Here is a 27,325-nt window from a genome sequence, read left to right as displayed (position 1 = left end):
TCTCTCTCTCTCTCTCTCTCTCTCTCTCTCTCTCTCTCTACACACACACACACACATACACACACAGACACACACACAAATCTTATTTTTAAAGATATTTAAAATTTTATCGTATTAATTTTATTTTCTAATTCTCTTCATTTTTCAATCATTTTACAGTAATTATTTATTTTAAATAAATATTATTTTATTCAAATTAAATTTTATTTATAAGATGACATTTTTTCTCATCAAAATATTTCTTTTGTTGTTTAAGTAATTTTTACTAAATTTGCAAAGGATTTATATATGTGTTTATGGAATAAATATTATCAATTAAATTGAGAGCAGGTTGCGCGTAACTCACATATTTACACAAAATATATTTATTTTGTTCGTTGGTAGAGGATTTTTCTAATATTTTTCCCAAAATGTTGTCTGTAGAAAAGAAAACTCGTTTTATAAAATTCGTTTGTTTTATGTTACAATATTGATATTGTCCAATGATATTCGATTTCGATTAATTGCTGAATGAAAAAATGTAATTTGTGTGCAACGAAGTAGCCACAAGATGTTTATATTATTTATGGCAAGGGATATCTAGAGACACAATCATCACTAATTATTATTGTTATTCGCACATAGTTATTATTGCTTATTAACGCTTGGTCGCGCAGATCCAACCCAATGCTAATTGCGTCACAATCCTCACATGTGTACCTTTTCACCGATTATCATCCCGCAGAAGGCGTTTACGTAAATATTAAATTACTGTGGATCTGTTTTAACGCCTCGTTCAAGTGGACTCTCATCAATTATCTGTTATTTACAATATCAGAAAGTGTGTCAGTAAAGGATATTTTAAAATTCTCTTTTGCTGAAATATTTGTGATATATATGTATCGTTATAAATTTAGAAACAAAGCACATATATATATATATATATATATATATATATATATATATATATATATATATATAAGGGCGATTTTTTAGTTATGTCATTATTGCAGCAAATGAGCGATATATATATGTAGCCGTAATAAAAAATCGCGGAGATCGAAGATTGATGGGTTTGATTGCACCTATTATTGCATACGTTACAATTCAATTATTTATTATATAAAGTATAATTATCAGTGTTATAATTGGAGAGAGAAAGAGCGAGATCCAAGTGCAATGATTCTCACGTGTATTATTATGAACGCAAACAGTGATTTGCAAAGCTAAATTTTCAGAGAAGAATAGACGTAGAAGGCGTATTTTAGCAGAGCATAGTGTTTTGTAATGCAAAATTTGCTTTCACACCAAATGCTACACAAATGTTTGTAGAACGCGACTTCTTAACAATATCGGGGACCAACACAGCTTCGTAGAACAAGCTGACCGTGACCGATCTTCTTACGAATTTAACCTTTTAACTAGGATCGCTACTTTTAATAAGTTGCAACACGCATGAAGCTACAGTAATGCGGTTCGTTTACATAATGGATCGCTACATTCCATTGTAATTTCGTGATGAATCTTGACGCATTGCCAGTGTCACGGACTGTGTTAAGGGGTGAAGGTTTAAAAAGAGGAAACCGGAGAGATTAAAGACAAAATAATTCCATTACACGAAGTACTGTCACGCGTGTTTTCGGCGAACCGGCATTGCGTCCGTTTAAGTTAACGCGACTGAAAGGACATTTTCCTTTTTCTCCACCTTCGGGAGTAATATTATATAAAACTACAATTTTATATTATGAAATCTAATATTTTATATTGCATTCAAAAGAAATATGAAAATCAAGAAATAAAAAAGTCGATTTTATTTGAAGCACATGTGAAGCCTAGATTCGTATGTTGCGGAATTACATAGCTCTTGAGATAAAAAAGTAACACGCAATTTTTTTACAAACCATGGTAATATTAAAGTACAAATTAAAGTTTCTGAACTTTATAGATATATAGATATGTCCCAGAAAATTTAAAGTACTTGTTGCGAAAGGAATTCGGTGTTAGATGAAAAAAGACTGAAATATATAAAAATTATGTAAATTTATGTTTTGTTATACAATGATTTAATGATTGTTGCTTGACGTAAAATCCCCTCTGTTTTTTCTTTGGCTCCAGTAATCTTAACAACATTAAGTACAGAAATATAAATTCTTCTTTTGTAGAAGTTTTTATTTTTCTATAAGCAGCAAATTAAAATGTAAAGTTTGTTTTTACAAGATACGAAATAAAAGTTCGTTCAGTCGATAATAACTAACAACGTTCGCTCAAATAAGCTACATCATAGCTTATTTGAATAATTTCTATCAAATGAATTTAAATGGACTTATATTTCATATCTGCCTTGCTAATTTCTAATTATCTGTTGTAATTGCTATCAAACGAATTTAAATGGATTTGTATTTCGTATCTGCTAATTATCTGTTATGCTATTTTTTACAATTATTATTATTATAATTATATTATATTTTACAATTATTATTATTATAATTATATTATTATTATATCTTACAATTATTATTATTTTTCACACAAGATATTAAAAACTACACGTATAAATTTATGTATTTGATTATATACACATAACACTATTATTATTGTGGATTGAGGTAGCAAGATCAAGTAAACGTGAATAACAAGTAAACGTTTTAAACCTCGATTATCATGTAACAATTGTTTGATCGTCCCTATTACATTGTTATTATTATCTTTACCCTGTTCTCTTTACTTGGGAAGTTTGTTCTCTCTTGTTTTCGCTCTTCAACTGCTTCAGAACTCTCTAATGGACTGTACTCTTTGTTCGACATTAAATGGACTCCATTGTCAACAAAGGAGAAATAAATTTTCGTTGATTTTATCACATCTTGATCTTGCTACCTCAATCCACAATAATAATAGTGTTATATGTATATAATCAAATACATAAATTTATACGTGTAGTTTTTAATATCTTGTGTGAAAAATAATAATAATTGTAAGATATAATAGTAATATAATTATAATAATAATAATTGTAAAATATAATATAATTATAATAATAATAATTGTAAAAAATAGCATAACAGATAATTAGCAGATACGAAATACAAGTCCATTTAAATTCGTTTAATAGAAATTACAACAGATAATTAGAAATTAGCAAGGCAGATATGAAATATAAGTCCATTTAAATTCATTTGATAGAAATTATTCAAATAAGCTATGATGTAGCTTATTTGAGCGAACGTTGTTAGTTATTATCGACTGAACGAACTTTTATTTCGTATCTTATAAAAACAAACTTTACATTTTAATTTGCTGCTTATAGAAAAATAAAAACTTCTACAAAAGAAGAATTTATATTTCTGCGCTGTTTCTGTAAACTCTGATTTGAATTAATTGTCCATTACTTTTTAAAAATTAAACTAGTATTTCACATACGACTTAGTTATTTTTAGCTGACATTATTGATTAATGTATTGATTAAAATATTCACTTATATATATTAATAATTAATGCGGAACTCTGTTTCTATATTACTTTTATACTGCGCGGATTTACGTTTGAGTGAAGATGAATAATGAAAATTAAACTTGATCGACTGACGTGCTTATTAATTTTACTGAAAATCAGTTTGCGCAAGATTGATGGAATCGTGAGAGAGAATGAAACGATCTGTAATGACGTAATCTTCATTTTAACGAAAATACATGTTTCAGAGATTACCCATCGGTTTCAAACGGCTCGCAGAGAAGTTCGGCAATTACTACTACAATATTTGTTACCTTGGCTACATAATATGGAACTTGTCGATCCCAACGTACCACCGCCGTCAAATCCACTGAGTTATTATCAGGTGAGTGCAGCTCATTTTCATAATTAACCCTGGAATAGCTTGTAGAAAGTTAGAATCCGCTCCAAAATTCTGAAGTTCTGATGTTCTCGTCGAATAAATTTTTATACGAACAAATAGGAGAAACAAGAATATAATCGGCAAATTAAGCGGTTATAAACAATATTTAAACCATGCTGCGATATAACGTTACTATTCTAGAGTTAACAAAATATTATATATATATATATATATATATATATATATATATATATATATATATATATATATATATATAAATTACTGTTTTTCATTATACCTTACAAAGTTATAATTTGTTATTTTTAGAAAAACTTTAATTCGTCAGAAATTGATGATATAATCAAGATGTGTCTACAATTTGTAATTGGATGACTTTCACCGTGATTTAAAGTGTGTGTGCATCTTTACTACTCAAATTGACTCACATACTTTGAAAATTTTTTCGGAAGCATTGTTTGAGAAACATGATATATTAAAGATGCTACACGTTTATTATTCTTATGAATTACTTGTTTTATAATCTGAATTATATTTTGGACATTAAAAATTATCTTTCGAAATAAGAATCAAAAAAGAGATATTGGAGGCGCCGGGTATCGATCCCGGTACCTCTCGCATGCTAAGCGAGCGCTCTACCATCTGAGCTACGCCCCCTATGATCTGGATCACTTGGCAGGATTGTTAAAAATCGTGATCGTGATCCATTTTCGATAAAAGGATTAAAAAAATAATGTTGGAGGCGCCGGGCATCGATCCCGGTACCTCTCGCATGCTAAGCGAGCGCTCTACCATCTGAGCTACGCCCCCTGTGATCTGGATCACTTGGCAGGATTGTTAAGAATCATAATCGTGATCCATTTTTAGTGAAAGAATTTTTAAAAAATAATTCTGGAGGCGCCGGGTATCGATCCCGGTACCTCTCGCATGCTAAGCGAGCGCTCTACCATCTGAGCTACGCCCCCTGTGATCTGGATCACTTGGCAGGATTGTTAAGAATCATAATCGTGATCCATTTTTAGTGAAAGAATTTTTAAAAAATAATTCTGGAGGCGCCGGGTATCGATCCCGGTACCTCTCGCATGCTAAGCGAGCGCTCTACCATCTGAGCTACGCCCCCTGTGATCTGGATCATTTGGCAGGATTGTTAAGTATCGTGATCGTGATCCATTTTCGGTGAAAGGATTTAAAAAAATAATCTTGGAGGCGCCGGGTATCGATCCCGGTACCTCTCGCATGCTAAGCGAGCGCTCTACCATCTGAGCTACGCCCCCTGTGATCTGGATCATTTGGCAGGATTGTTAAGTATCGTGATCGTGATCCATTTTCGGTGAAAGGATTTAAAAAAATAATCTTGGAGGCGCCGGGTATCGATCCCGGTACCTCTCGCATGCTAAGCGAGCGCTCTACCATCTGAGCTACGCCCCCTGTGATCTGGATCATTTGGCAGGATTGTTAAGTATCGTGATCGTGATCCATTTTCGGTGAAAGGATTTAAAAAAATAATCTTGGAGGCGCCGGGTATCGATCCCGGTACCTCTCGCATGCTAAGCGAGCGCTCTACCATCTGAGCTACGCCCCCTATGCTCTAGATCATTGACAGGAATGTTGTGATTCGTGATCGTGATCCACTTTCGGTGAAAGGATGCAAAAAAAAGTAATCTTGGAGGCGCCGGGTATCGATCCCGGTACCTCTCGCATGCAAAGCGAGCGCTCTACCGTCTGAGCTACGCCCCCGTACATACTTACCTTAGTAATCAAATTTTGGATCTTGTTTGTGAATATGTATTCGAGCGAAAATTCAAAGTGTGATTTTGGAAGATCTTAAGCCCGTGTCACACTACAGATTGGAAATTGAGGATTGCGGATTGAAGATTAGATTTCGAGGAATCAATGCACTTTGATCTTGGCCTGCTTGGCTCCAATTGGTCAAGTTCCAATCTTCAACCCGCAATCCTCTATCTTCAATCTGTAGTGTGACACAAGCTTTAGTCGTCATTTTAGCTTTTCACAAAAAGTGTGACAAATGGAGTACGTCAATATGATTGACTTGATGGTATTTTAGAGGCTTGTGAAAGTGATCTATTTTTAAACGAAGTTTAAAATATAATATTAGGAGGTCCTAACCGTTCCCTCTCGAAGTGCAACGCACATGCGAAATAAAATAAAGCTACGCTTTTCTGTGATATAATTGACTTCAAATTATTATTGACAATTTTCAAAAAATTTCTTTGATTATACGCAAGTAACTCTGCTCGTTCAATATTTGGTATATTTGGTATATTTGGTATATTAGTAGGTATCCCTGCGCTATTATTGGTTTACGATGAGATAAATCAGCTTCTCGTTTGGAATTACGCTGGAATCTCTTTGTAATCCTCGATTACATGTTTGGGAAAAGTGATCGTTGCTCTGTAAACAAACCCCAAACAGTTATCAGTATTGTTGCAAACAGAATGCTCGGAAATTGCATGCTAATTGCGATGCAACAGTTCGCATATACGCTAATGTTACGATCTCGTGGATTACACGTGCACGGAAATTCAACTATGAAGATAGAAATCGAGAGCTCAATCGAGAGCTGTACTTAAAATCTCACATATCGCGTGATTATCAACAATTATCAATGATTATATTAATCTTAAGTATCTATCGGGGGCGTAGCTCAAATGGTAGAGCGCTCGCTTCGCATGCGAGAAGTACCGGGATCGATACCCGGCGCCTCCATATGGTTTTTTTTATAATCTTTCTTATTGTGCAATCAGCAATGACCGTAATCATTCGCACCTGCTCTTCTTTCTTGTGTACACAAACATTTCTTAAAATAATTTCTTTTTATTTATAGTATTACACGAGTGACGTGACGCGCGGAGGAACGCGCAGAGAAGGCTGGGGTAGCGCAGAAGCGACGGAAATGGTGCTCAATAATCTCTTCTACATTACGGCCAAGGTACTTTTGAATTATTCGTCACGTTAAGTCTTACCTAAATCTGGTTAATTTTTAACGTTTTGCAGTTCTCGGATGAACATCCCAAAGAGACGGAAGAGCTATGGGCTACTCTATGCGGCTGTTGGCCCAACAATCTCAAAGTCATAATCCGCTATCTGATCATCGTTTCAGGAATGGCACCTCAAGAGTTACTGCCATACGTAAGTACATCTTTCACGATGCAACAACCGAGATGGTAGGTATATCTAAAGTAATATTCTATGTTCTTTAGGCAAAGCGTGTAGTACTATATCTGGCGCGGGCTCGCCCAGATCGTCTTGTCGATGAGATGATGACGGAATTGGAAACAGTCGAAACATTGAACTGCTTGATTGAAAGGACGGAAACACCGCCCTTTTATCGACTCACCAGCATGAGAAAAGCCTCGTCGCACAGCGACGCACCCGCTGCCGACCCTGCCAATCCACCCCGAGATCTCGGTGTCGAAAAAGGAACCATTCATACGAAAAGGCACTCAGGAGAGGATCCCGTCAAAACCGGGTAAGTAACGTTCGTTGTTGCAGGTTTTTATAGCAATCTCTCCGATAGAATTTTTATTGTGTTGCTCAAAATTATTTACGCACGTTTGAAATCATTACTCAATTAGTCTGTGAACATTTATGCAGAATTTGTCATTCACTACGCCAAGATTGTATAATTATAGATATTCGTCGGAAAGATCCCGGAAATTTTGACATCTATTCTGACATTTAAATTTTCCTACAGCTCAAAGTCCGATACTGCGCTTCGAGCACTCGCGGGGTTTCAAACTCCAAGGGCAGAAAAGACAAGGACTGCGAGCGGTCCGCCAGTTCTTCCAGACGATCTATCAACTCCGACCACGGAAGCCGAAGTACGTTATGATAAGACTATTGAAACTATTGATAAATATATGAAATTATTGCAAAAACATAAATATACATTTATAAAAAACAGATCAAATATATAATATTGATGAATACGCTTTCAGTTAACCACCGACGAATCGTGCTATGCCGCTCGTAACGGGCCCGTCGGAGTGAACGGAAAGATGGCATGCGTCGACGAGAAGTTCGATATTCCTCAACCGCACCCTTTACCGATGCCGGAGTACGGTGGTTACTTCGCTCCTTTAACTGAGTACTTGCCCGACAGCTCTCAGCCAATAAGCGGCTTTCATAGGTAAAGGCAATATCTATAGCTACTTTTCTCTTCAAAAATACACTACAAAATTACATTACTAATATCCCTGTCTAAATCTTAGATGTAACATCGCCGTAATGTTGCTGACCGATGTTGTCGTCGACGGAATCCAGCTTGATTGGGCCATACATGTTCCTCTGATGTTACACATAGTGTTTCTCGGTCTGGATCATTCAAGACCGCTCGTCCGCGATCACTGTCGTTGCCTACTGTTGAATCTGCTGGTCGTGCTTGGAGATCATCGCGATCATCTTGGAGTAGCGCGCGTGCTTCTCGCCTCGAAAACAGAACAATTGGGATTGGGATTGTCTACTCCGGCTTTACCAGTGTTAGAACACAATTTCACGGAGGTGGATCCGGAATTTGATAGCTACCTGTACGGCCCTCCGCCAGCCCCGCCACCCACTACTCCACCACCGTCATCTTCACCACCTCCACCTTCTTCGCCGCCACCTCCGCCGCCTCCACCACCTCCACCTCCGCCTCCACCTATGCCTCCCGACTCGTCAGCATCCCCACCGGTGCCTCCACCGCCACCACCGCCGCCTCCTCCGCCTCCCTTACCCTCTTCTTCGCTTATGGACGATACATCAATTCATTCACCCTTACCAAACTCGACGTCCACTCCACCGATGTCGATGAATCACGTGAATCAGTCGATGATGGATGATTGTAAAGATTATGGGAATTCTCATTATGGTACGATGCATATATAATTAATTAGTCTGATTTATATACAAGTTGGGTTGCAATATAAGCATATTTGAGTCTAAAACAGAAATAAATATTGCAACAGAATCAGCGGTGTGTAGCTGGCCAACTTCGAGCGGGACGACAACGACAACGACGACGGCGACGACAAATGCAGTGCCGCCTGTAATTGTAACGCCGGAAGACGTAAATAACTGGACAGGTCCTCAGCCAGGACCTAATATGCCAATACAAGACGTTATTAAGTCTTTAATTAATTTCTTAGCATCTAGGTAAGTACACTAATCACCTCCACGATTAGACAAAAATCCTTACTTGATATCTCAATTTCCTCACAACAGAATTAATCAACCTTTATGGAATTACGAGGACATGACCGCTAAAGTGTGGTGGGTCCGTAGCGCCGAGCAACTCACAGTATTACTGCGTCACGTGTTACGTGTCTTCAGAGATTCGCTGCCGCATGCGTTAGTCAGTCAAAGATGGGCGCAAACGGCATTGCAATTAGGTCTTTCTTGTTCGTCCAGGCACTATGCAGGAAGATCTCTGCAAGTTTTTCGGGCGTTGCGCGTCCCTATAACCTCTAGAATGTTGTCTGATATTTTATCTAGACTCGTAGAGACAGTTGCCGAACAGGGAGAAGATATGCAGGTATTATGAAACATTGAGACTTATAGTTTTAAAATTGCACTTTGTCTTGATTCTATATTCTTGATTCTTATTTTATAATTTTCTTGATGTACATCAGGGATACGTAACGGAATTGTTACTAACATTGGAAGCTGCTGTCGATTCTCTCGAGTCAGATTTTAGACCGCTCGATTTTATGAAAGAAATCTTTAAATCGACACCGAATTTGAATAACAAAGACCCGGTATCGGGAATTATAATCGGAGGAAAGCGTAGCCCAGGAGGAAATGGTTATCCTGCTGGACCGCATATATTTTCTCACTTAAACCAAGGTGGACATACAAGGAGCACCAGCTATTCGGTCAGTTATTGCATGAAGAGATCCAGCGGTGGCAATTCCGCAGCTAGTGACATAAAAGGTTATTATTAGCTATGGCATTTTTTGAGGAATGAAACTACGAAGCTTCAAATATAAGGAAGGAAATTTAAAAAATACAAAACAAAATTATAGAATTGCTTTTAAGATTACTAATTTCAGATTAGAAAAATAAGTTGAAAATTACTTCGTATAATCGATCATTATATTATTTTAAAATGTTAAAATTTAATTTTTAACTTTAGTTTACAGCTTTTCAAGACAATTTTTTGTTACAGAATTGGAAAATAGAGTCGGTGGTAGCAAATATCCCAACTCAAATCTGTCTAGATCAAGATCAGCGCAATCCTTGAAGTTATTAGGCGATTCTGCGACGCAGGATGACAAGATGACTATATTAGCACAGCTGTTTTGGTTATCAGTATCTTTGCTTGAATCAGATTACGAGCATGAGTTCCTTTTGGCGCTGCGGCTTCTCAGCCGTGTGCTACACAGATTACCGCTCGATCGACCAGACGCTAGAGATAAAGTTGAAAAACTGCAGCAACAACTACGATGGACCTCGTTTCCCGGCGTACACGCACTTTTATTGAAAGGATGCACTAGTCCCAATACGTACGAGCCAGTCGTTACGTTATTATCTCAATTTACACCTCTGTTAGATCTACCAGTAGTTGATCCTACGCAAAGCCTTGCGTTTCCGATGAACGTTGTATCATTGCTACCTTATATGTTACTGAATTATGAGGATGCCAACGAACTTTGTATCAGAAGCGCCGAAAATATTGCACAAGTAGGTTCATTTTTATTTATTTTTTTCTACCTTATTAATAAATAAAAAATATTCTCTTGTTAAATATTATATTGTTAACTAAATGCAACTATATATTTACATTTCTGTAATTCTATTATAAAATTTGCGATTCCCTTTGTAGGTAAGTGCAGAAAAAGGGAAGAAATTGGAAAATCTTGGTACAGTCATGACATTATACAGCCGACGTACCTTTAGCAAGGAAAGCTTCCAGTGGACTAAATGTGTAGTGAAATACTTATACGACTCGTATGCTCATCTCAGTTTCAACATGCTTGCTTTCCTCGTGGAGGTTCTAGAGAAAGGCCCGAGCAGTGTGGCATTACCTGTACTCAGTATTATACATTGTATGTTGCATTACGTAGATCTAGCGTCACCAGCCGCGCAGCCGATCAACACCGAGCTTTTGAGAGTGATATCTAAATATGTCGAGGTAAAATTAACAAATATATTTTAACAATTATCATTATTATATATTAATTTGATCTTACCACATAATATCGATTCTTTAATTTCTGATTATAAGAACGCAATGTATCAGTTTATTGTGTTTGTCTAATGAATAGATTTACGTTTCAGGGAACTCACTGGAAAGAAGCGCTTAAAATTTTGAAGCTTGTAGTAACGAGATCGTCTACACTCGTAGCTCCGCCGACATCGATGCACGGTTCATCCTGGGAATCTTCGTTGGCGTCACCACATCCTAGTTTCACCGACACCGAGATATTTACCAAGAAAGAATTACCTGGTAAGTCCACGTCTCCGTAAATTAATAATGCACATTTATTGTTTCCTGCATCTATTATTGGTTTTGTTTCTCCCTTTCTTTCTCTTTTGCGGCGCGGCATGCATGCATGACACGGATGATTTATCACATAACAATCAGGTTGTGACAAGAATAACGATAAAGATAGATTGTAATCGCTTCGTGTAAAATAAAATTTTTTTTCAAGTCTAATATATAATCAAACAACTTTTATATTCCCATAAATATGTAGCTTTCACCTGTACTTCTATGTCTTCGATTTGCACCTGGATTTTTAAGATATGTATCTTTTTTAGTAGAGCTAAATAATTTCGAAAAGCGCAATAAAAATTATTTGTTTTATATTATCATGTAAAAATATAGAAAGACATTGCTGCTACTTACTAAATATTATTCTTTTTTCTTCTTTTATTGATATTTTTTGTATATGTCTATTTTATTTCCATGAATAGGAAGGACAATGGACTTCACATTTGACCTGTCCCAAACGCCAGTGATTGGTCGACGATGGTTGATACGTCAAGGTGTGGAAGAGAAGTCACTCGGTTCTCCGCGTTGCTCGTTATCCTTATCTCCAGCTGACAATAGTACTATCGCAGGATGGAAGAAACCTTGGATGTCACAAGTATATAAATTAATCTCATTTTTATAAGAGATGAAAGATTATTATATACTCAAGTAGAACTTAAAAATTTTTGAAACGTTGAAGACGCTTATGCACAAAGTTTAATACATACAACATTATTTAATACTGAACCATACACTTATAGAATTAAATTTTTATTTTATTTATATTATTATTATATTTTTATCTTATTTATATCTTATTTTTATCTTATTTTTATTAACAGGGTCGCGTCAGAGAGTGCTTAGTAAATCTATTGACTACGTGTGGACAAAGAGTGGGATTACCAAAGAGCCCATCGGTATGTTTGCAGTGTACTTTAATTATTATCCGAGTAGTGTGAACTTTCCTATCCTATGGACTGCGCGGTTTTTATACCTTACCTTACCAAAAAGCCAACTGACTTTCATTATGTACCCCTTTCTAGGATGAGCACATTAGTTCAATGACATTGTATAGCAAGGTAAAAGGTTATTATTAAATGCAACTTGCACTCACTGTTGATTCACGATAGTACAAGTACTTGTAATCTATTAAGATATATTCTATAGGTCGTATCACGCTTCAAATAGTCTCGTAAAAATGTTGTCACTTGCACATTGTTGCGGAAGCAGAGAAATTTGTTCACGCGTTTGCATAAAATCTTATGAAGTGGTAGTAGCGTAACTTCTCCGCACATCTATCTGGAACCTATTACTTTCTAACGCTTTGTCGTCCGTTGAAACTGTGCAAAAGTCGATCTATATAGTGGCAAATATTCTAATATATTCCCTTGCTTGATAATCGCTAAAAAATTACTGGGAACATAGTTTTCATTATTTGATGACAATGTGTTATCAGTGCAGTGTAATAAATGCAGTTGTCTGTAAAACAATGTATTATTCGTGATCAATATGCATATAATTATATACAGATTGCTTTATTGCTATCGCATTAATTACTGATTCTTTGAAAATTTGAAACAAAGTTGTACATTGCCATTTTTTATATTCAATGTTTTTAACTTCATTACATTATAACATTAAAAATCTTTCTTATATTTCTCGAATAATTAAAATTGTTTAAATTTATTATTTAATTAGAATTTGAAGAAATATTCGATAGTTCTAAGGCACTCTGTATGCACAACTAGTCATTGTAAAACACATGTGTGCACAATTGCTAAATATCTTGTACAAAGTCACGTGGTCGAAATTGGAATATATTGTTGAAGGCAATATCAGTTGAGGGATTTAATTGAGAAGTAACAAAGTATAAGTGAATTTTATATTATATATATATATATATGAGTGTGTGTGTGTATGTGTGTATATAAAACTATACGATACATTATTATAAAAAAATATTTTTAAATAGAAAACATCTATAAGTAATCTATATTTGTAAATTATAAATAATTACATTGTTTTTGTTTGTCACTTATATATTTGTGCTTCCAATCCCTTCAATTTATTTTGTCATATTATACATATTTCTCACGTCATCGAAAAATTTTTAATTCAGGTTATATTCAGCCAAAGTTCGGACTTGATGGAAAGACAATCATCTATGGCTTCTTCAACGGAGGAAGTTTCTGGTGCAAATAATGATTTGAGCGGAGGATCTAGACGGGACGATGAACAATTTGGCGTATTTAAAGACTTCGACTTCCTTGAATACGAAAGTGAAAGTGTCGAGGTAAGCTACGATACTTCATTATATCTCTTCTACACATGAAATATGCTAATTTAAATCGGTCTCCATGAAACTTTTCAGGGCGAGAGTACGGATAACTTTAATTGGGGTGTTCGACGTCGTCCTCTTAGCGAGGGAGAAGAGCGAGAACCTAGTTTGAGACAATTCGAGGAAAGTCTAAGTGAGAAGACGCCATCGTCCAGCAAACATACTACACGGGTAAATATACGTTAAAATCTTATTACACCTATATAAACCTGTTTTCTTATTGTGATCGTTACGCTTGGTGTAACTTGACTAAATTACATGTAATTAATTTTAAAATCTTAAATACGTAGCGTGGAGTTGCCGAGGAATCGTCAGACGATGAAGCCGGATCGGAATCGCCCTTGGACGAAGTACCAGGTGGTTCCGGGACGGGCCAGGAAACGAACAGCATTCCGGGAATGTTCCCGCCATCTTCTCTCTCGCTGATACCGAGTCGCACGCGTCACGACTCATCCACAAGGTCTGACACATCGTAAGTTTCCGTGTGAAGACTTTTGAAAACACGCATATTAATCGATTCACTCGAATCCGTGACCTACAGCGGTTCGAGTGCGGGAGACCTCGGAGATGTGACACCATGCAACGCATCACCGAATCTGTCCACGCTGATGCCCTTTCGACAGGTTGTACGAGACGATGCTGAAGATATCTGGAAACAACAAATTCAAAGTCTCATCACTCAAGCTCCATATAATACTTTGAGCTTTTTCCAGTTGCTGAGCAAGATTTTAAGAGTAAGTGTTACGAGAAGCGCAATATCAATATTGATACCAATGTTAACATGTTCTTATGAAAAGAATATAACACATTGTTACGATTTATTTGATTAAAAATACGGTTGTTGGAAAAAAGTAATACTTAAAGTAATTAATTTCATGTAGAAGTACCCCTCGGATGTATTATAAAAATTATTCTTTTTTATAATCTTTAGGATGTGAGCAGTAAGTCCGTCGGTCTTACACGCGAGGCAAGCGCTTTACTCAGCAACGGTAGCTCCGCTTCGGCTCACTTGGGTTGCCACTTATCTAGTCATGCCGAGCTACTCAGTTCGAAAGCCGAGCCGCCTTTGGTATGGTTCTCCGTAGCTATATTCGCGAATCAGCGATTAAACGAGACATTGCGCTTCGGAATGTTGGAGGTTCAGGAACATCTAGAAACATTTCTGTATAGAAAGGATCATGCTACGGAAGTAAGTTTTGTTAATATATTTCTATTAGAATATTTCGATATCATCATTGACTTTATTTCGCGAGATTTCCGGTTGTCTAACATAAATAAACATTATATATATTTATAGATATATTTATATATTTATAGATATTTATTTTTCTTGCAGTGTTTGGAAGCAGCTAAAGCGACTGCTAAGCTTCAAGCGTTAGGCAGCAGTCACACCACGGAAGCGGGTGTCGAAGAGATGCTGTTGGATATGGGCCGAGCGCTCTATAAACTGCACTTTCAACTTCTGTTGCTAATCGAGGCGTCTAACAAGATGTTGGGTGCGCTAATGAACGCCGCCAGAAACGTGCAAATTCCTCTGCAAGATCTTTCCATCGAGATCGCCAATATGAAAATAGCCTTGAGTAGAGCGCTCGAGGAGAGCACCGAGAGCGAACGAGGGACACCTACTCCAACACCTAGTCCTAGTCCTTTGCCAGGTGCCGGTGCCGTGGAAGAAGTTGCTAGAGTCGCGGAACTGCTGAGAAACGCACGATGGTGCCCGGCACTCGAGGCCGTGAGACTACACAGAGCACAATGGCCAGGCGATCCTTTCCACGACGATGACGACGTAACAACTGCCGTTAACATGTACTGCAAATATATAGGCCAAGATAGATCGGGTGAGTGTAAAGAAGAATAGTCAAATATTCTTAAAACTCAATCAAAGAAGATGGAAGATTTTTAACATATGTTCCTTTTTGAAGAAAAAATAACAAAGCAAATATGCAATATTAACGTTTTAGATATATTCGTGGTGACGAGAAAAGACGACGAGATGTCGGAGATTTTTGGCAGACTTATGGAAAGCCTATTCGAAGTTCTCGCGGCTGTGACAGGATTGGAAGCGTCTACGAAAGCGGCGCGTATGCAACATGACCACACTAATCACTCCAAAAATGACTGTTAATATAAGCTTTAATGACCTAGTATTACAGATTGTTTATGTAAACTTAAGTCGGCGTATACATATATATTTATATTTAATTGTCGTATGTGTGTAGAGAGAGAGAGAGAGAGAAAGAGAGAGAGAGAGAGAGAGAGAGAGAGAGAGAGAGGGAGAAAGAGAGAGAGGTATCTTATATATGATTGTAGATGAATATACATCATGATAAAGATAAGTGTTGCAACTATTTATGTATATGCGTAGAAAGAGAAGATTTGTTTTTTTTTTTTACACAAAAACGTAACGATCGCTATTGACTGTATATTCGACAAAATAAATTATCTCGAGATCTCGACGATGACAGTACTTTGAAATCCGTTCTCTACAGGTTATTTTGTCGAAATGATTACACGAAAAAAGCGATCGGTATACAATATGCAATTTGCGATGACAGGCCAGAATTTTGAATCTTATCAAGACATTGTGCGCTTCGCGAGAAGATTCATCGATTCCATCATCACCGCAACGATAAAGATTATTACTATCATGGTTCGTTAATCTTGATTAATTAAAATGTTTTTATAGCTTTTTATGGAATTTTCTTCTATACATTTTCTCGGATTATCGTTGGGAAGTTACCTTGTTTTTGTGCACTTGCAATATTTGACTTATTCCAGAATGATACATAAAAAATAAATTTTATTGTCATCTTAGTACATTATCATATCATCATATTACTATGTGATTATAACTCTTGAATATGTTACAACTGTATTTCAACATTGTATAAATTATTATGTATTACGAGATTCACGAATCATCATTTTTACTGATCACATATACAATCTGTTAGGAACAACAATCCCATTGTGATAAACCTTATACGCTGACCAATTCACATACCTATCCCGGTATAAGGTGGCCTACCTGTGGCAATATCAACGTGCGAAACGCCCAGCAATGTGTGGAAAAGGAAATGGCTAGATGGAACCAACTGCCAGTAAACAATTTTCAGCAAATTGGTCATCAAAGAGAGTGAGAAAGACGCATTTTATCAATTCTCTCTTTTTCTCCAGGCTCTGAAGAGTTGGATGTTTCACGTAGAGTTCATCGGCCTCAATAGAGAAGGGACCGCCGAATTTTATACATATCAGGTTCTCTGGAGCATACCTACGCCGGCATACCCGGAGCCATATGTGACTGTCAGCGTGTTCTTCTACATCGCGGCGAGTCGCGTGCAGCCGCCGCACTTTCCAGTCGACGTTAGTTTGTTATGTATATTTTCAGCTCTTTCCCCTCGCACGGCCGCGCGCGCACGCGTGCGTGCGTGCGTGCGTGCGTCAACTACGCGCCGACAGGAACAAGCTGGTCTGGGTCATATCGAGAATCACTTTAAAATGTATTCCATTATGGCTCGGCTATGATATAATATAAATATTTAAGACAGAGGAAGATAATTGTGTAAAAAGTATGAAATGTTAGCCAGATTTCCCGATTGGTGTACATAATCAAGTGTTAAATTAAACGTGTTTTCGTGATCACGAATAATTTCATAACAGGTTTCGTACGTCTTCGAAGGGCACCAGTTTGCTCATCGGTTGGACATGATATTTAGACCGAAGTGGCTCTATGACATTCTCGACATGAAGACCATGTTGTTCAAGACTTTCACATTTTGAGATATATTTCTATATGCAACTCTTTAATATGTTACAAATTTATTAAGCTCTCTTTTTTAACTACGTATGTCTGAATTTATATAAATAGAAATCATAAAGTCTCATTATATATATATATATATATATATATATATATATATATATAAAGTAGTTTTTATCATCGAAGTCAAGTGTGAGTCTAAAGAACCTGAGGCAATCCTTGAGGGGCATCACAAGCCTGATTTCTTCATGCACATGTCGCGTCACAGAAAGAACGGGTGCAGCTTTTCTAAAGACTTTTGAGCGCCTGCATTGTGCAGAATGTCGTAAAAGTAAGAGTGTCGGGTTTCCGCGAACCGGGCACGCGCCGGTCGCAATCTGCACCGGACGCCGGTTCACTCCGCTTGCTTAAACAATAAGAGCAGGTGATACTTCCCCATAAGAGAATATGCACCATACCGCCGTACTGTTCCCAATCGTATGTTTACGCATTAAACCATTAAAGCGGTCCGTTTAAATTTATAGCATTTTCGTATCCACAGAAATATGAATTTTTCTAAAAGTGATCTTTTTTTACTTTATCTATCAACAATTTCATTAAAAAGTTAATTTCTTAATGAAGACACATTTAATCTTTCTTAATCAAGACAAAAGTTAATTTCGTAAATCAAGACACAAGTTAAAAAGTAAAATCTCTTTGTTTCCTTTAGTCTTTAATTATGACACTTTATAATTGATAGAAATTGTAAATATTATTTGTTTATTCTTTTTGGAAAAAGAGTACCCTTTCCTATATCAGAGAAGATATTTCCATTTGTAGACAATATCTTCGGTATTGCTGACATTAAGTTATAGCATGTGGCTGACAGTAGTGGTTGGAGATCTCATTCACCCTCTCCCACGGAGTTGACACTGCACATAGTCGACCACAGAAAGTATCTATTTACAATCCCGCAAGAGGAAGACACCAAGGGGGTGTGAGCCGCGCGTTGGTCTCCGGGCCCACTTCCTTTTTTTATACGTCTTCAGCTTTTGGTAAAAAGACCAGCAAGTGAAACAATTCGAAAAACGAAGAGGCCCTTCGCTTGTGCATATGCGGGCCGGACAGACGCCGGGAGGTCTCCCGATGCCTCAGCAGGAGCCCGAAGAGGGAGGGCAACGATATGCTCACGTGTCGAGTATATGTCAAACACCAGACATACGATCGTATATCTGTAATACTTTCGATTTATTTTTCCATTAAGAGAGAGGCTCCTGTAAAAGTAAAAGAATAATTTTTGGGATATTTTACAAATGTGCTCAATCGATCAAAAGTGTCGTTTTATAGGTACAGTTTTTTATTTCGACGAATTCCGTAAGAATTTTGGCTACACGTTTTTTCACTTCTGGCGTAAACATAGCCGCGGCGAGGACACAGAAGTCTTAAATGACCGAAAATTATATCGGTCTAGAAATTAAGATTGTTATGTGGTAGAACACTACAACAACTCTACGTGACTAAACGCTGTACGAGTTGATAGCTTCTAATTGAAACTTCCTGGAAAAATCGTAAATTGTTTTATTATTCACTTTATTTCGTACACTCGGTTTTATCTCACCCGTGAGAACCACATGAGATTGATGTAATTCTTTTATTTTCTTCCTCCTACGGAAGGACTTATCCAAACGAAGAAAGATTGGCCGTTGGTCGCTTCACAAACAATCAAATCCGACTATGTGGGTCAGAACGCGACACGTGCGATATCGGTTTGCGGCCGTCAACCGCGACCAGCAACAACCACCGCCTATTTATACGGGGTTTTTTGTCAGCATCGGGGTGGTTCTGTCTTAAACATCACATCCGCCGAGGTGCTTCCTACGCGGTGTGGTGACCGGGAAGAGGAGGACCGGGAGAATCGCGAGAGATGGCGGCGGCGGGATGAAGAGGGAGGCCAGGACAGGAACCACCGCCTCGCTTTCTTCAGCGGTTTCAAACATCCGCTGCACCAGCCGCCACCAGATCGTCTGCCTTTACCCCCTGCCGCCTTAGCTCGTGCTCAAAGGGACGTTCGCGCGCTCGCGCACACGTTCATTTCCCCTTTCCGCATCGCAAAGGATGCATCGGATGCGTTTTTACCCGCGGCCCTCTCTGACGCTTTCCGAGGATTTCGCTTGGTTTCCGGTTTCTCTTTGTCGTCGTGTTTTATTGCGAACGGAGGTCGGAGAATTAATTAACTCTTGAGTTCTTTCGTGTTGCGCTCGTGTAATTAACTCTTAAAGTGAATTAGAGAGCTTTATCCGTGTCTGGGTACTTTTAATAATTTTCTCCTCATCTTGTAATTTCCTCATATATATTCAAAGAAAAGAGTTAGCATAGTAATGGCATGTGAGATTCAGTAGCGACAAAATTCGTTAATTACTGTCTGAATAGCAGCCGAAGTAACTTAATTCTGGACACGAGTGCCTTTCCCTTTTCCCTCTCATTTTTTTAAATGTGTTCTGTGTAAATACTTAAATGAACATTTACTTTTGTTCTGTGTAAATACTTAAATGAACATTTACTTTTTTTATATATTGTATATTTTAATAATTTTTTAAGTTATTTCAATGTATTTAACCATAAAACTTCAATTTTTTTCTTTTTTAAGAAAAATTGCAAAAGTTATGATTTTTTAAGTTAAACCGGTTTTTTCCTAGATTTTTGTAAAAAAAAAAGATTTAAAAATCACTTACCACTTTTTTAAAATAACCTCATGATCCATTAGTTGAGGCTTGAAAAAAGCTACATAAACTTTTGATTTAAACAATTTTGATTTAAAAAACTGGTTCGAATGGGTGACATGAGTGACTCCTCAATTCACTATTAAAGATAGTGCCGAAAATACCTATTCACCAATTAACTCTATTCACACATGGACAAATGCGTGATTGGAAGTATACAGATTAACAAGATAACAAAGCAAAAGAGACTGGAAATTGGGCTGGAAAGTAACGTAGCACGATGTTCGGCGCGTGACTCCTGGCGATCAGAAATAGTGAAGAAATGATTCCTGTAGTCAAGGAAGACTTTCCCGATCAACCTCAGTTGATAGATGTTTATCGACATTTTAGTTGGAGGAGGGTTGAAACACATCTGGACCAAGGCGCAACCGGACAAATCGACCTTCTCCGAGACGAAGAGCGAGAAAGGGGATGACCGACCGGTGAACATTGCGACACGCATTGTACCCATCGGACCCACGTGCGCGAGGCAGCAGCGGCGACCCGTCGAATCACCAGCTGCCGATTCGCCGAGTCGACTCCTGGAAGCACGGGAGTCGATCTAAAATTAGCGGCCCGGCGTGGCACCCCCGCCTAGCCCTTACATGGCCACGTCACGGGTATGCACTCGGCTACTTCGACAGAGAGAAAGAGAAAGAGAGACAGAGAGAGAGAGGAGTGAGTGATGAGGGAGGGAGGAAAAAAGGGAAACAATAATAATCGCAGCTTGCTCGGCACGAGTTGATCACGCGCGAGATCTAGCAGCTGGAACTCGTCGACGGCACGATTGGTCGGCCTTTGCTCCAGAAACAATCGGCGAAGGTCCGCATTAGCGAATTTCAGAGGTAAGTGTTCACAGATCGATATACCGATTACTTGATCGCGATCGATTTAGCAAAAGATCTACAAAAACAGAACTCCAGATTCTATCTCTTCAGATTATACTCTATGGTCTTATGTCTCAATTGATAAAGAGCAAAGAGTGCGGCTCGCATCAGAGTCAAAATTTTAACTCTATTTTTTAACTATACTTTTTAATATCTTTATATTCTGAAGGACACCGTATGTTTAATACACGTGGAAACTCTAAATGGCAAATATATATATATATAATGACAATATATAAAATTTCTTAAACTTGCAGATAAAAAGAGGACCTCACAGCAAAGTTAGTAGGTTATAGAATCAGAAGAGATTGATACAAGTTTCAGAATATCAAAGTAGATGTAGAGGTTGAAAGGATCAAAATGACGACTCTGGTACATGCTCAGCTCAAATCTGCGTTGCATGTTTAACGTTAAATGTGACTGCCTGTTGCTTTGTTCAATCTAAATGCGTGCAGTATACAAAGAGCAAAGAGATCTTGCGAATCATATGGGAACATATTCTGAACATACTTCAAATAATATCTTTTATCGCATTTGATATACGTGATTTCTAGTCACTCTCCTGACTCTCTCTCTCTCTCTCTCTTTCTCTCTTCAACATAAAATTCTTACAGAGTCAGCTAGGCTATTTCTTTTTATTTTATCGCAGTACGCGAGACAGGAAGTGCCGCACGAGTTAGAAATGAGCCACATGGCTCCCGGATGAATGAGCGGAGTAATGAACGAAGCTGGCTATGGAGATAACGCGTTACTTTAATGCCCTCGAGAAAACTTCTCAATGAAACATTGATTACGATTATGTGTATGAGATAATGTATTTAATGCTACGCCGAAAAGTCCGTTACACTACCCTTAGCGCAGGGAGAGCTCGAGCTGTGAACCCTCACATGCAAGTTCGATTAATCGCGTCTCGCGGATCTTCCTAGTTCATTGTCCCTGGTGGGGGTCGCGGTACCCCAAGACGTTAGATCCTTTCGGACTCCTCGTAGGAGCGTGAACGAACCCCGTTCGCGGTACATCTGCGCCAAGCGGATGCAGGCTGCATTTTATGGCCGCCCAATGCAACCGATTCTTATTCGTGCACCCGCACTCACACCCTCCGTCGTCTACCGCAGCACGCGGCACAACGACTTCTATAATTAGATTTCCTTCCTTCTTTCGGTTAAACACCTTCGCGACCGCGAGTGATCTCCTCCCCGCGAACTGCAAAAACCGTCAATCCATATGAGATATAGAGCGAGGAGTTCAAACTCTAACTGGGGTGCGAAACTAAATTTACTTGCCTATAATAAGTTCAAGCGACATTTATTACAAAATTATAACAAATATGATCTTTCTCTCTCTCTAATTGGTAAAGTCAAAATTAAGATCAAATATCGAAATTGTATTGATATTATTAAAAACATTCAATTCGCAAATTTAATTAATATTGGTTTGATAAAAATGTATGCAATTTGCATACATATCTGCTCAGTTATTGTGTGATAATGATGGGGCTGTAACAGCTTTAATTATAATAGTTTCAACTTTATTCGTATATGCATAAGTTCGAAAATGACGTAACTCTTAATCTAGGGAATGGTAAGGCATTCATAGCGTTGTGTATATACTGAGAAGAAAAATGGTGGATCTATAATTAAAATTCTAGTTATTTTTCCTCCAACCATATTTTTTGGTTATTCCCGAAAATGGTAGTAATATGCATATAAGATTATTATTACTAACATTATAGTAAAATTAAAAATATATTTTTTTATTATAATTTATAATAATTATTTCTCTATGCGATTATATAGTTACAAATACCAAACATTCTGTTCCCAGTGTAGTTTCTCATCCATTTACTATTCTGTTTTCAGCCAGCAAAAAGCTTCAGATTCTGCGTATTTTTTGTGTATAGTAATTATAGGAAAAACGTTATATCTTGTTTGGGATTCCAAGGAAAAGTACTTTTACTTTTCAGTTATTAGACGAAAGTTAACATAAACTGTTCAGTAACTGCTCGAAATCCACATTAAATTTCTACCAAAGATTCTGTAGATTTATTTTATGTTGATGGATATTAAATTCTTGTTTATTTTAATTGAAATTATATTTTAATCAAAATTGTAAATTAACCTTTAATTCTATCATATTGAAAATTTATTGTATCACCCGATTATCGTAATCGTAGATTGATCGGCGTTTTGGTACATCTCCAATGTTGCGCCGGCTTTCAGGAACCACGCGCTTCGCATGTCACAGGTTTCACTTCGGCTATTTCGAACAGGTTGCGCTCGTATCTATTTTTCGATCATTGGCGTCGGATCCACGGATTCGCGCTGCCGACGACAGATAGATACCAACATAATATAAACGACGACAGTTAAATCGAGGCGCGATACACACGAGCGCGGCCTGTCATGCCAAGTCGCGATATCGTTATAGTTATAGATATCGTTTAATCGCTGGTAATTGGCCAAAATGTGTCTCTAAAGTTGTTGCAGCCACACGAAATTGCGACATTTCGATGTCGGGGCTGGACTGCCGCAGCCACCGTTGGCATATCTCGCGGCTAATTAAATTTTTTTAATAATATCTTCTTCTCACGCGCGCGAGTGTCGTCGGGCGCGTTTGCTCCATTCGCTCTACTTGCTATCCTATAAAGGCTATTCTACAATTGCGTAAGCATGGTCGTGAACGTAAGAACCAACCAATCTGAGTGTTTTATTCGCTGATTGCTTTATCCTGATTGGTGGTCGTAATCACTTACGACCACGCTTACACAATTGTAGATTGGCTTTAAGAGCTTGCAACATTTACGTCAACTGTTTCAAATTATGACGCCGTTGGCGGGCAAAACTAGACGAACTTCGATCTTCGCGGCTCTTAAGACTCCATTCCATCAATGGTTGGTTCTTATGACCACGTTTACGTAATTGTAAAATGGCCTTTACGCTTACGTAAATAACACGCGGAGAGAAACATATAATTAACTGATCTACTTTTTTTCCGCAGAACCTTAATGTAGTATACGGAACGGTCGAAACTTTGCTCTATCGGCAATTGCCGAATTGTTCCCACAACGAATGTATCTTTTTTGTTGTCGAGTTATTTGTACACAACTGTTCTATTCCTGATCGCTTTAGTTTCCAAATTTCTATTCCTGATCGCTTCAGTTTCCAAATTTCTACATCACTTGTGTGGATATTTGCAATTGTTTAACTCTTGATATAGGTGAAGCCGGATACACGATGATCTCGACGTAAAGACAACCGACGATCGTCACGAGAGACGCGCTTCCTGTCACGATGTATACTTTCGTCAACGAGCGGGAATAAGATTGGTGGGGCGCGATTCTGAGATTAGTATTCGCAGATCACAGCAAAAGAGTGTCCTTGTGCAACATTCGCGCCTCTCGCAGAAGTTTGCCAAACGCCCGATTAACGTCAGTTCAGACGAAAATGACGACAGCAGCGAGCTGAAACTTGAAGTCTTGATTTTATCTTCTCGCGTAGCTTCCGGGGTGTGTCTTTGTCGAAACTCCATTGAAAACTCTCGCGATGCTTATATGTTATGGCGCCTTGGCAAGCCAAACTATACGTCCCTGATCCGCATGCAAATACGAGCTAAACTTAGAGATGTCCGATTTTCTTCGTTACGACAGATCGCATTTTCGTCTTCATCGACCTTAATCATTCTTTTGTTAGCTTCGATCGCTCTGAGGATTTCGGACAAAGCTCAGCCCCATAGCATTAATCATTAGTCACCGAATCCATTTGATGGAAATTCTGATCATTCTTCAAATGATGATAAGTCTTTAAATTTGAAAGTATTACGAACTTCAATGAATTTTATATATGGTAACTGAGAAAATATACTAACTTTAACAAATCAGTCTAATTGAAAAATAATTATCGTTGCATTGTTTCCGAGATAGACTTGTACAACGTGTAATTATACTTTTTACATCACGTAGATTTTACGTGGAGTATCGTTGCTAATTTGTATTGTTTAATTTAACGTTAATTGCGATCAACTTGCGCGTTGATTAGAAAGACTAGGCATATCGCCGGCAGTAAGATACGAGAATCCGGTGTCCCTGGGCCTCAAAGTGTTGCGATAACGCGGCTTAACGGGCGCACCGACTCGTGACTGGATCTTTCAATGGGCCACTAGAAAGAAGAGTTTCTGAATGGGCACGCACACGCACCCGAACCGCATATACATGTACAACGCGATATTCCCGTGGATCTCATATGGCGAGATATCAACGAACGAGATACGTCTCCACCGGGCTTCTAATATTATTCAGCTAACATAAGACACCTTATGACGCACACGCGATGTTTGTGCAAATCATTTAGAACTTCTGCGTCACGTTGGAATAATCGTATATTACGATTCATCTTTTTTAATCCGGAAAAATTTTTTCACTTTCTACGCCTACTTATCGATTCATTTTGCACGCAAAAAAAATCTCAGTTGATGCAACAAAATAGGAACCAAATAGGAACCAACTAAGTGATCAGCGATATCTCTGTTATGAAAACTAATATTTCTGTTGTCGCAACCGAAAATATTCGTCTGAACATTCAACGATATTAAAACTCGGTTGAGACAACTGAGAACAATTGACTATACAGAAGCCTCATAAAAGAATTTTTCTGTCTACAGCTGAGTTTTTGCCTGATCCTTGAGCAACCGAAAATTCGGTTGCACCAACAGAATGTTGGTGTTTTTTTCCGTGTGCATTGTCGCCAACTTCCTCCGCGAATTGTATCGCATCTGGTTATTTACTTTGCTATTCTAATAAACATTATGTATTTTGGTCCATTTCAAGACTTCTCGAATGTCGGAATCTCAAAAATACGTGGTGCGCTTAAGTTGCATTAAACATTTAAGCTTCTTTGAAATGTCGTCGCCATTCTAAATCTGTAAAATGTTTTGATGTAATTAGTACAAAATATGCGTGATGTATAATTTATTGAGGTTTTAACACAATTTTGTGTATCTCCGAGCACGCCAAATGTTTTTAGGTCTCGAATTTTGAAACTCCGACGTTGAAAGAGTCTAGAAATAGACTAAAATGTTAATAATTCCTAATTTACCGTATTGGTGTGTACAAAATATAACTTATCATTTTTTTTTATTTCTAATATTGCAATTATTACAGCAGTTATTCTGACTTAGTCTAATCTTCTGATATTATTCTTATTTCTTTTATTATTCTTATTTCTTTTATAAGAAATATAAGTTTAAACAATGAAATTTTATTTTAATGCCTTAATTTTATTTCTTCGCAAGGAAGCGCATACATCTGGCGCATTTTTCATTCTTTCTTAAAACGATAATTTTTTATGCTATTTTAACATTACGTAGTAACGTGATTTTCTTATGTTCTATTTTCTTATCTCCCTATAGTTAATTACCTGCCTAATTTATCGATCAATTCTATAATATTGTTAGAATATTAAAATAGGATTATATAAGTATATAGGATTATATAAGAATATTGATTCAAAATTATTTTACACTTTTTAGAAGTTTTGAAGTTTTTTAAGGCGTTTTATTTTCGGTCTTGTATTTTTAATTATTTACCAAAATCTTGTTTTTTAAATCGATTAAAAACGTTTTCTTTTGCATTTTCGGTTAAAAGTCAAAGACTCGTCTTGTATCTCTAGATATTTCGAATTTTTAAGAGAGGAATGGAATACCTATTTCCAAGCCATACCGACTAATGACATTAATTTAAGTACCATATAGATAACATACTAAACGAGCTGCAAAAAATTTCATCTCAATATCTCAAACGGTTCTCGAGTTACGAGAAAACATACATATAAACAAACATATATAAATATAGGACAAACTGAGAGCCTTTTTATTTAAAGTCAGTTAAAAATTCTCAATAAGTCTGAAGGAATACAAAGAATACTCTCGCTAGTTTTTATAAAAAAAATGTTTGATTAAATCGCTCCAAAAGTATCACGCTGTCATCGGCGTCTTGGAACTTTTCTCCCATCCCCTCTTCCCCTACCCCTATATGAACGTAAAGCCCGGGATGATCGCGTGCGTGGGTCGCATACGCCTTGTAGACGCACGCGTGTTAAAGGGGGAGCGGTGGAAAAGGGAACTCGAGCCGGAGATGAGACGCCGGAGGGTGACGGAGGGTGGGCGCGTGTCGGTCGCGTGCCTATTGCCGCTGTGACTCGGTATATATCTGCGACCCTTCCCAGCCCTTTAACCGCTTTCTCGCCGTTTTTCCAGTTGCGAACGCCTATACAGAGCTCTCTCTCTCTCTCTCTCTCTCTCTCTCTCTC

At 37.6% G+C, this 27,325-nt stretch overlaps 2 protein-coding genes and 9 non-coding genes across 17 annotated transcripts in view; 3 read left to right on the top strand and 8 right to left on the bottom strand.

Annotated features, from left to right (window-relative positions):
• The window catches only part of LOC116852532 (protein furry), a 37,420-nt gene extending 20,872 nt beyond the window's left edge, over window positions 1–16,548 (top strand). For 4 of the 7 annotated variants that reach the window (XM_032833000.1, XM_032833002.1, XM_032833004.1 and 1 more), the window contains 22 exons: window positions 3,675–3,811; window positions 6,672–6,776; window positions 6,842–6,976; window positions 7,048–7,316; window positions 7,542–7,668; window positions 7,786–7,976; window positions 8,059–8,696; window positions 8,794–8,980; window positions 9,050–9,359; window positions 9,457–9,757; window positions 9,993–10,507; window positions 10,650–10,958; window positions 11,105–11,273; window positions 11,744–11,916; window positions 12,143–12,217; window positions 13,420–13,593; window positions 13,672–13,809; window positions 13,929–14,110; window positions 14,180–14,372; window positions 14,570–14,827; window positions 14,975–15,476; window positions 15,600–16,548. In XM_032833000.1, coding sequence (XP_032688891.1) covers window positions 3,675–3,811; window positions 6,672–6,776; window positions 6,842–6,976; window positions 7,048–7,316; window positions 7,542–7,668; window positions 7,786–7,976; window positions 8,059–8,696; window positions 8,794–8,980; window positions 9,050–9,359; window positions 9,457–9,757; window positions 9,993–10,507; window positions 10,650–10,958; window positions 11,105–11,273; window positions 11,744–11,916; window positions 12,143–12,217; window positions 13,420–13,593; window positions 13,672–13,809; window positions 13,929–14,110; window positions 14,180–14,372; window positions 14,570–14,827; window positions 14,975–15,476; window positions 15,600–15,763 — 5,252 coding nt within the window. In that variant the 3' untranslated portion in view covers window positions 15,764–16,548. The remainder of the gene's footprint in view (window positions 1–3,674; window positions 3,812–6,671; window positions 6,777–6,841; window positions 6,977–7,047; window positions 7,317–7,541; window positions 7,669–7,785; window positions 7,977–8,058; window positions 8,697–8,793; window positions 8,981–9,049; window positions 9,360–9,456; window positions 9,758–9,992; window positions 10,508–10,649; window positions 10,959–11,104; window positions 11,274–11,743; window positions 11,917–12,142; window positions 12,218–13,419; window positions 13,594–13,671; window positions 13,810–13,928; window positions 14,111–14,179; window positions 14,373–14,569; window positions 14,828–14,974; window positions 15,477–15,599) is intronic. The other 3 variants (XM_032832997.1, XM_032832998.1, XM_032833001.1) reach the window with 2 other exon arrangements.
• Trnaa-agc lies at window positions 4,411–4,483 on the bottom strand. The gene has a single exon. It is a non-coding gene; the product is annotated as a tRNA-Ala (tRNA).
• Window positions 4,564–4,636, bottom strand: Trnaa-agc. The gene has a single exon. It is a non-coding gene; the product is annotated as a tRNA-Ala (tRNA).
• On the bottom strand, window positions 4,719–4,791 carry Trnaa-agc. The gene has a single exon. It is a non-coding gene; the product is annotated as a tRNA-Ala (tRNA).
• Trnaa-agc lies at window positions 4,874–4,946 on the bottom strand. Its single transcript has one exon. It is a non-coding gene; the product is annotated as a tRNA-Ala (tRNA).
• Trnaa-agc lies at window positions 5,028–5,100 on the bottom strand. Its single transcript has one exon. It is a non-coding gene; the product is annotated as a tRNA-Ala (tRNA).
• Trnaa-agc lies at window positions 5,182–5,254 on the bottom strand. The gene has a single exon. It is a non-coding gene; the product is annotated as a tRNA-Ala (tRNA).
• On the bottom strand, window positions 5,336–5,408 carry Trnaa-agc. The gene has a single exon. It is a non-coding gene; the product is annotated as a tRNA-Ala (tRNA).
• On the bottom strand, window positions 5,491–5,563 carry Trnaa-ugc. The gene has a single exon. It is a non-coding gene; the product is annotated as a tRNA-Ala (tRNA).
• On the top strand, window positions 6,481–6,553 carry Trnaa-cgc. Its single transcript has one exon. It is a non-coding gene; the product is annotated as a tRNA-Ala (tRNA).
• Window positions 16,549–16,746: 198 nt separating the features above from the next.
• LOC116852550 (A-kinase anchor protein 14-like) lies at window positions 16,747–17,548 on the top strand (the record flags this gene model as incomplete). Its single annotated transcript, XM_032833041.1, has 2 exons — window positions 16,747–17,001; window positions 17,299–17,548. Coding segments are annotated over 2 exons (375 nt in total), but the record flags the coding sequence as incomplete, so codon positions are not given.
• Between the last annotated feature and the right edge of the window lie 9,777 nt (window positions 17,549–27,325).

This window comes from Odontomachus brunneus, unplaced genomic scaffold (genome assembly GCF_010583005.1).
Source record: "Odontomachus brunneus isolate Ranch 3 - 2012 unplaced genomic scaffold, Obru_v1 Obru_scaffold_234, whole genome shotgun sequence".
Taxonomy (NCBI): domain Eukaryota; kingdom Metazoa; phylum Arthropoda; class Insecta; order Hymenoptera; family Formicidae; genus Odontomachus; species Odontomachus brunneus.
The sequence above is the reverse complement of the archived record's forward strand: the minus strand, read 5'-3'. Positions and strand labels throughout refer to the sequence as shown.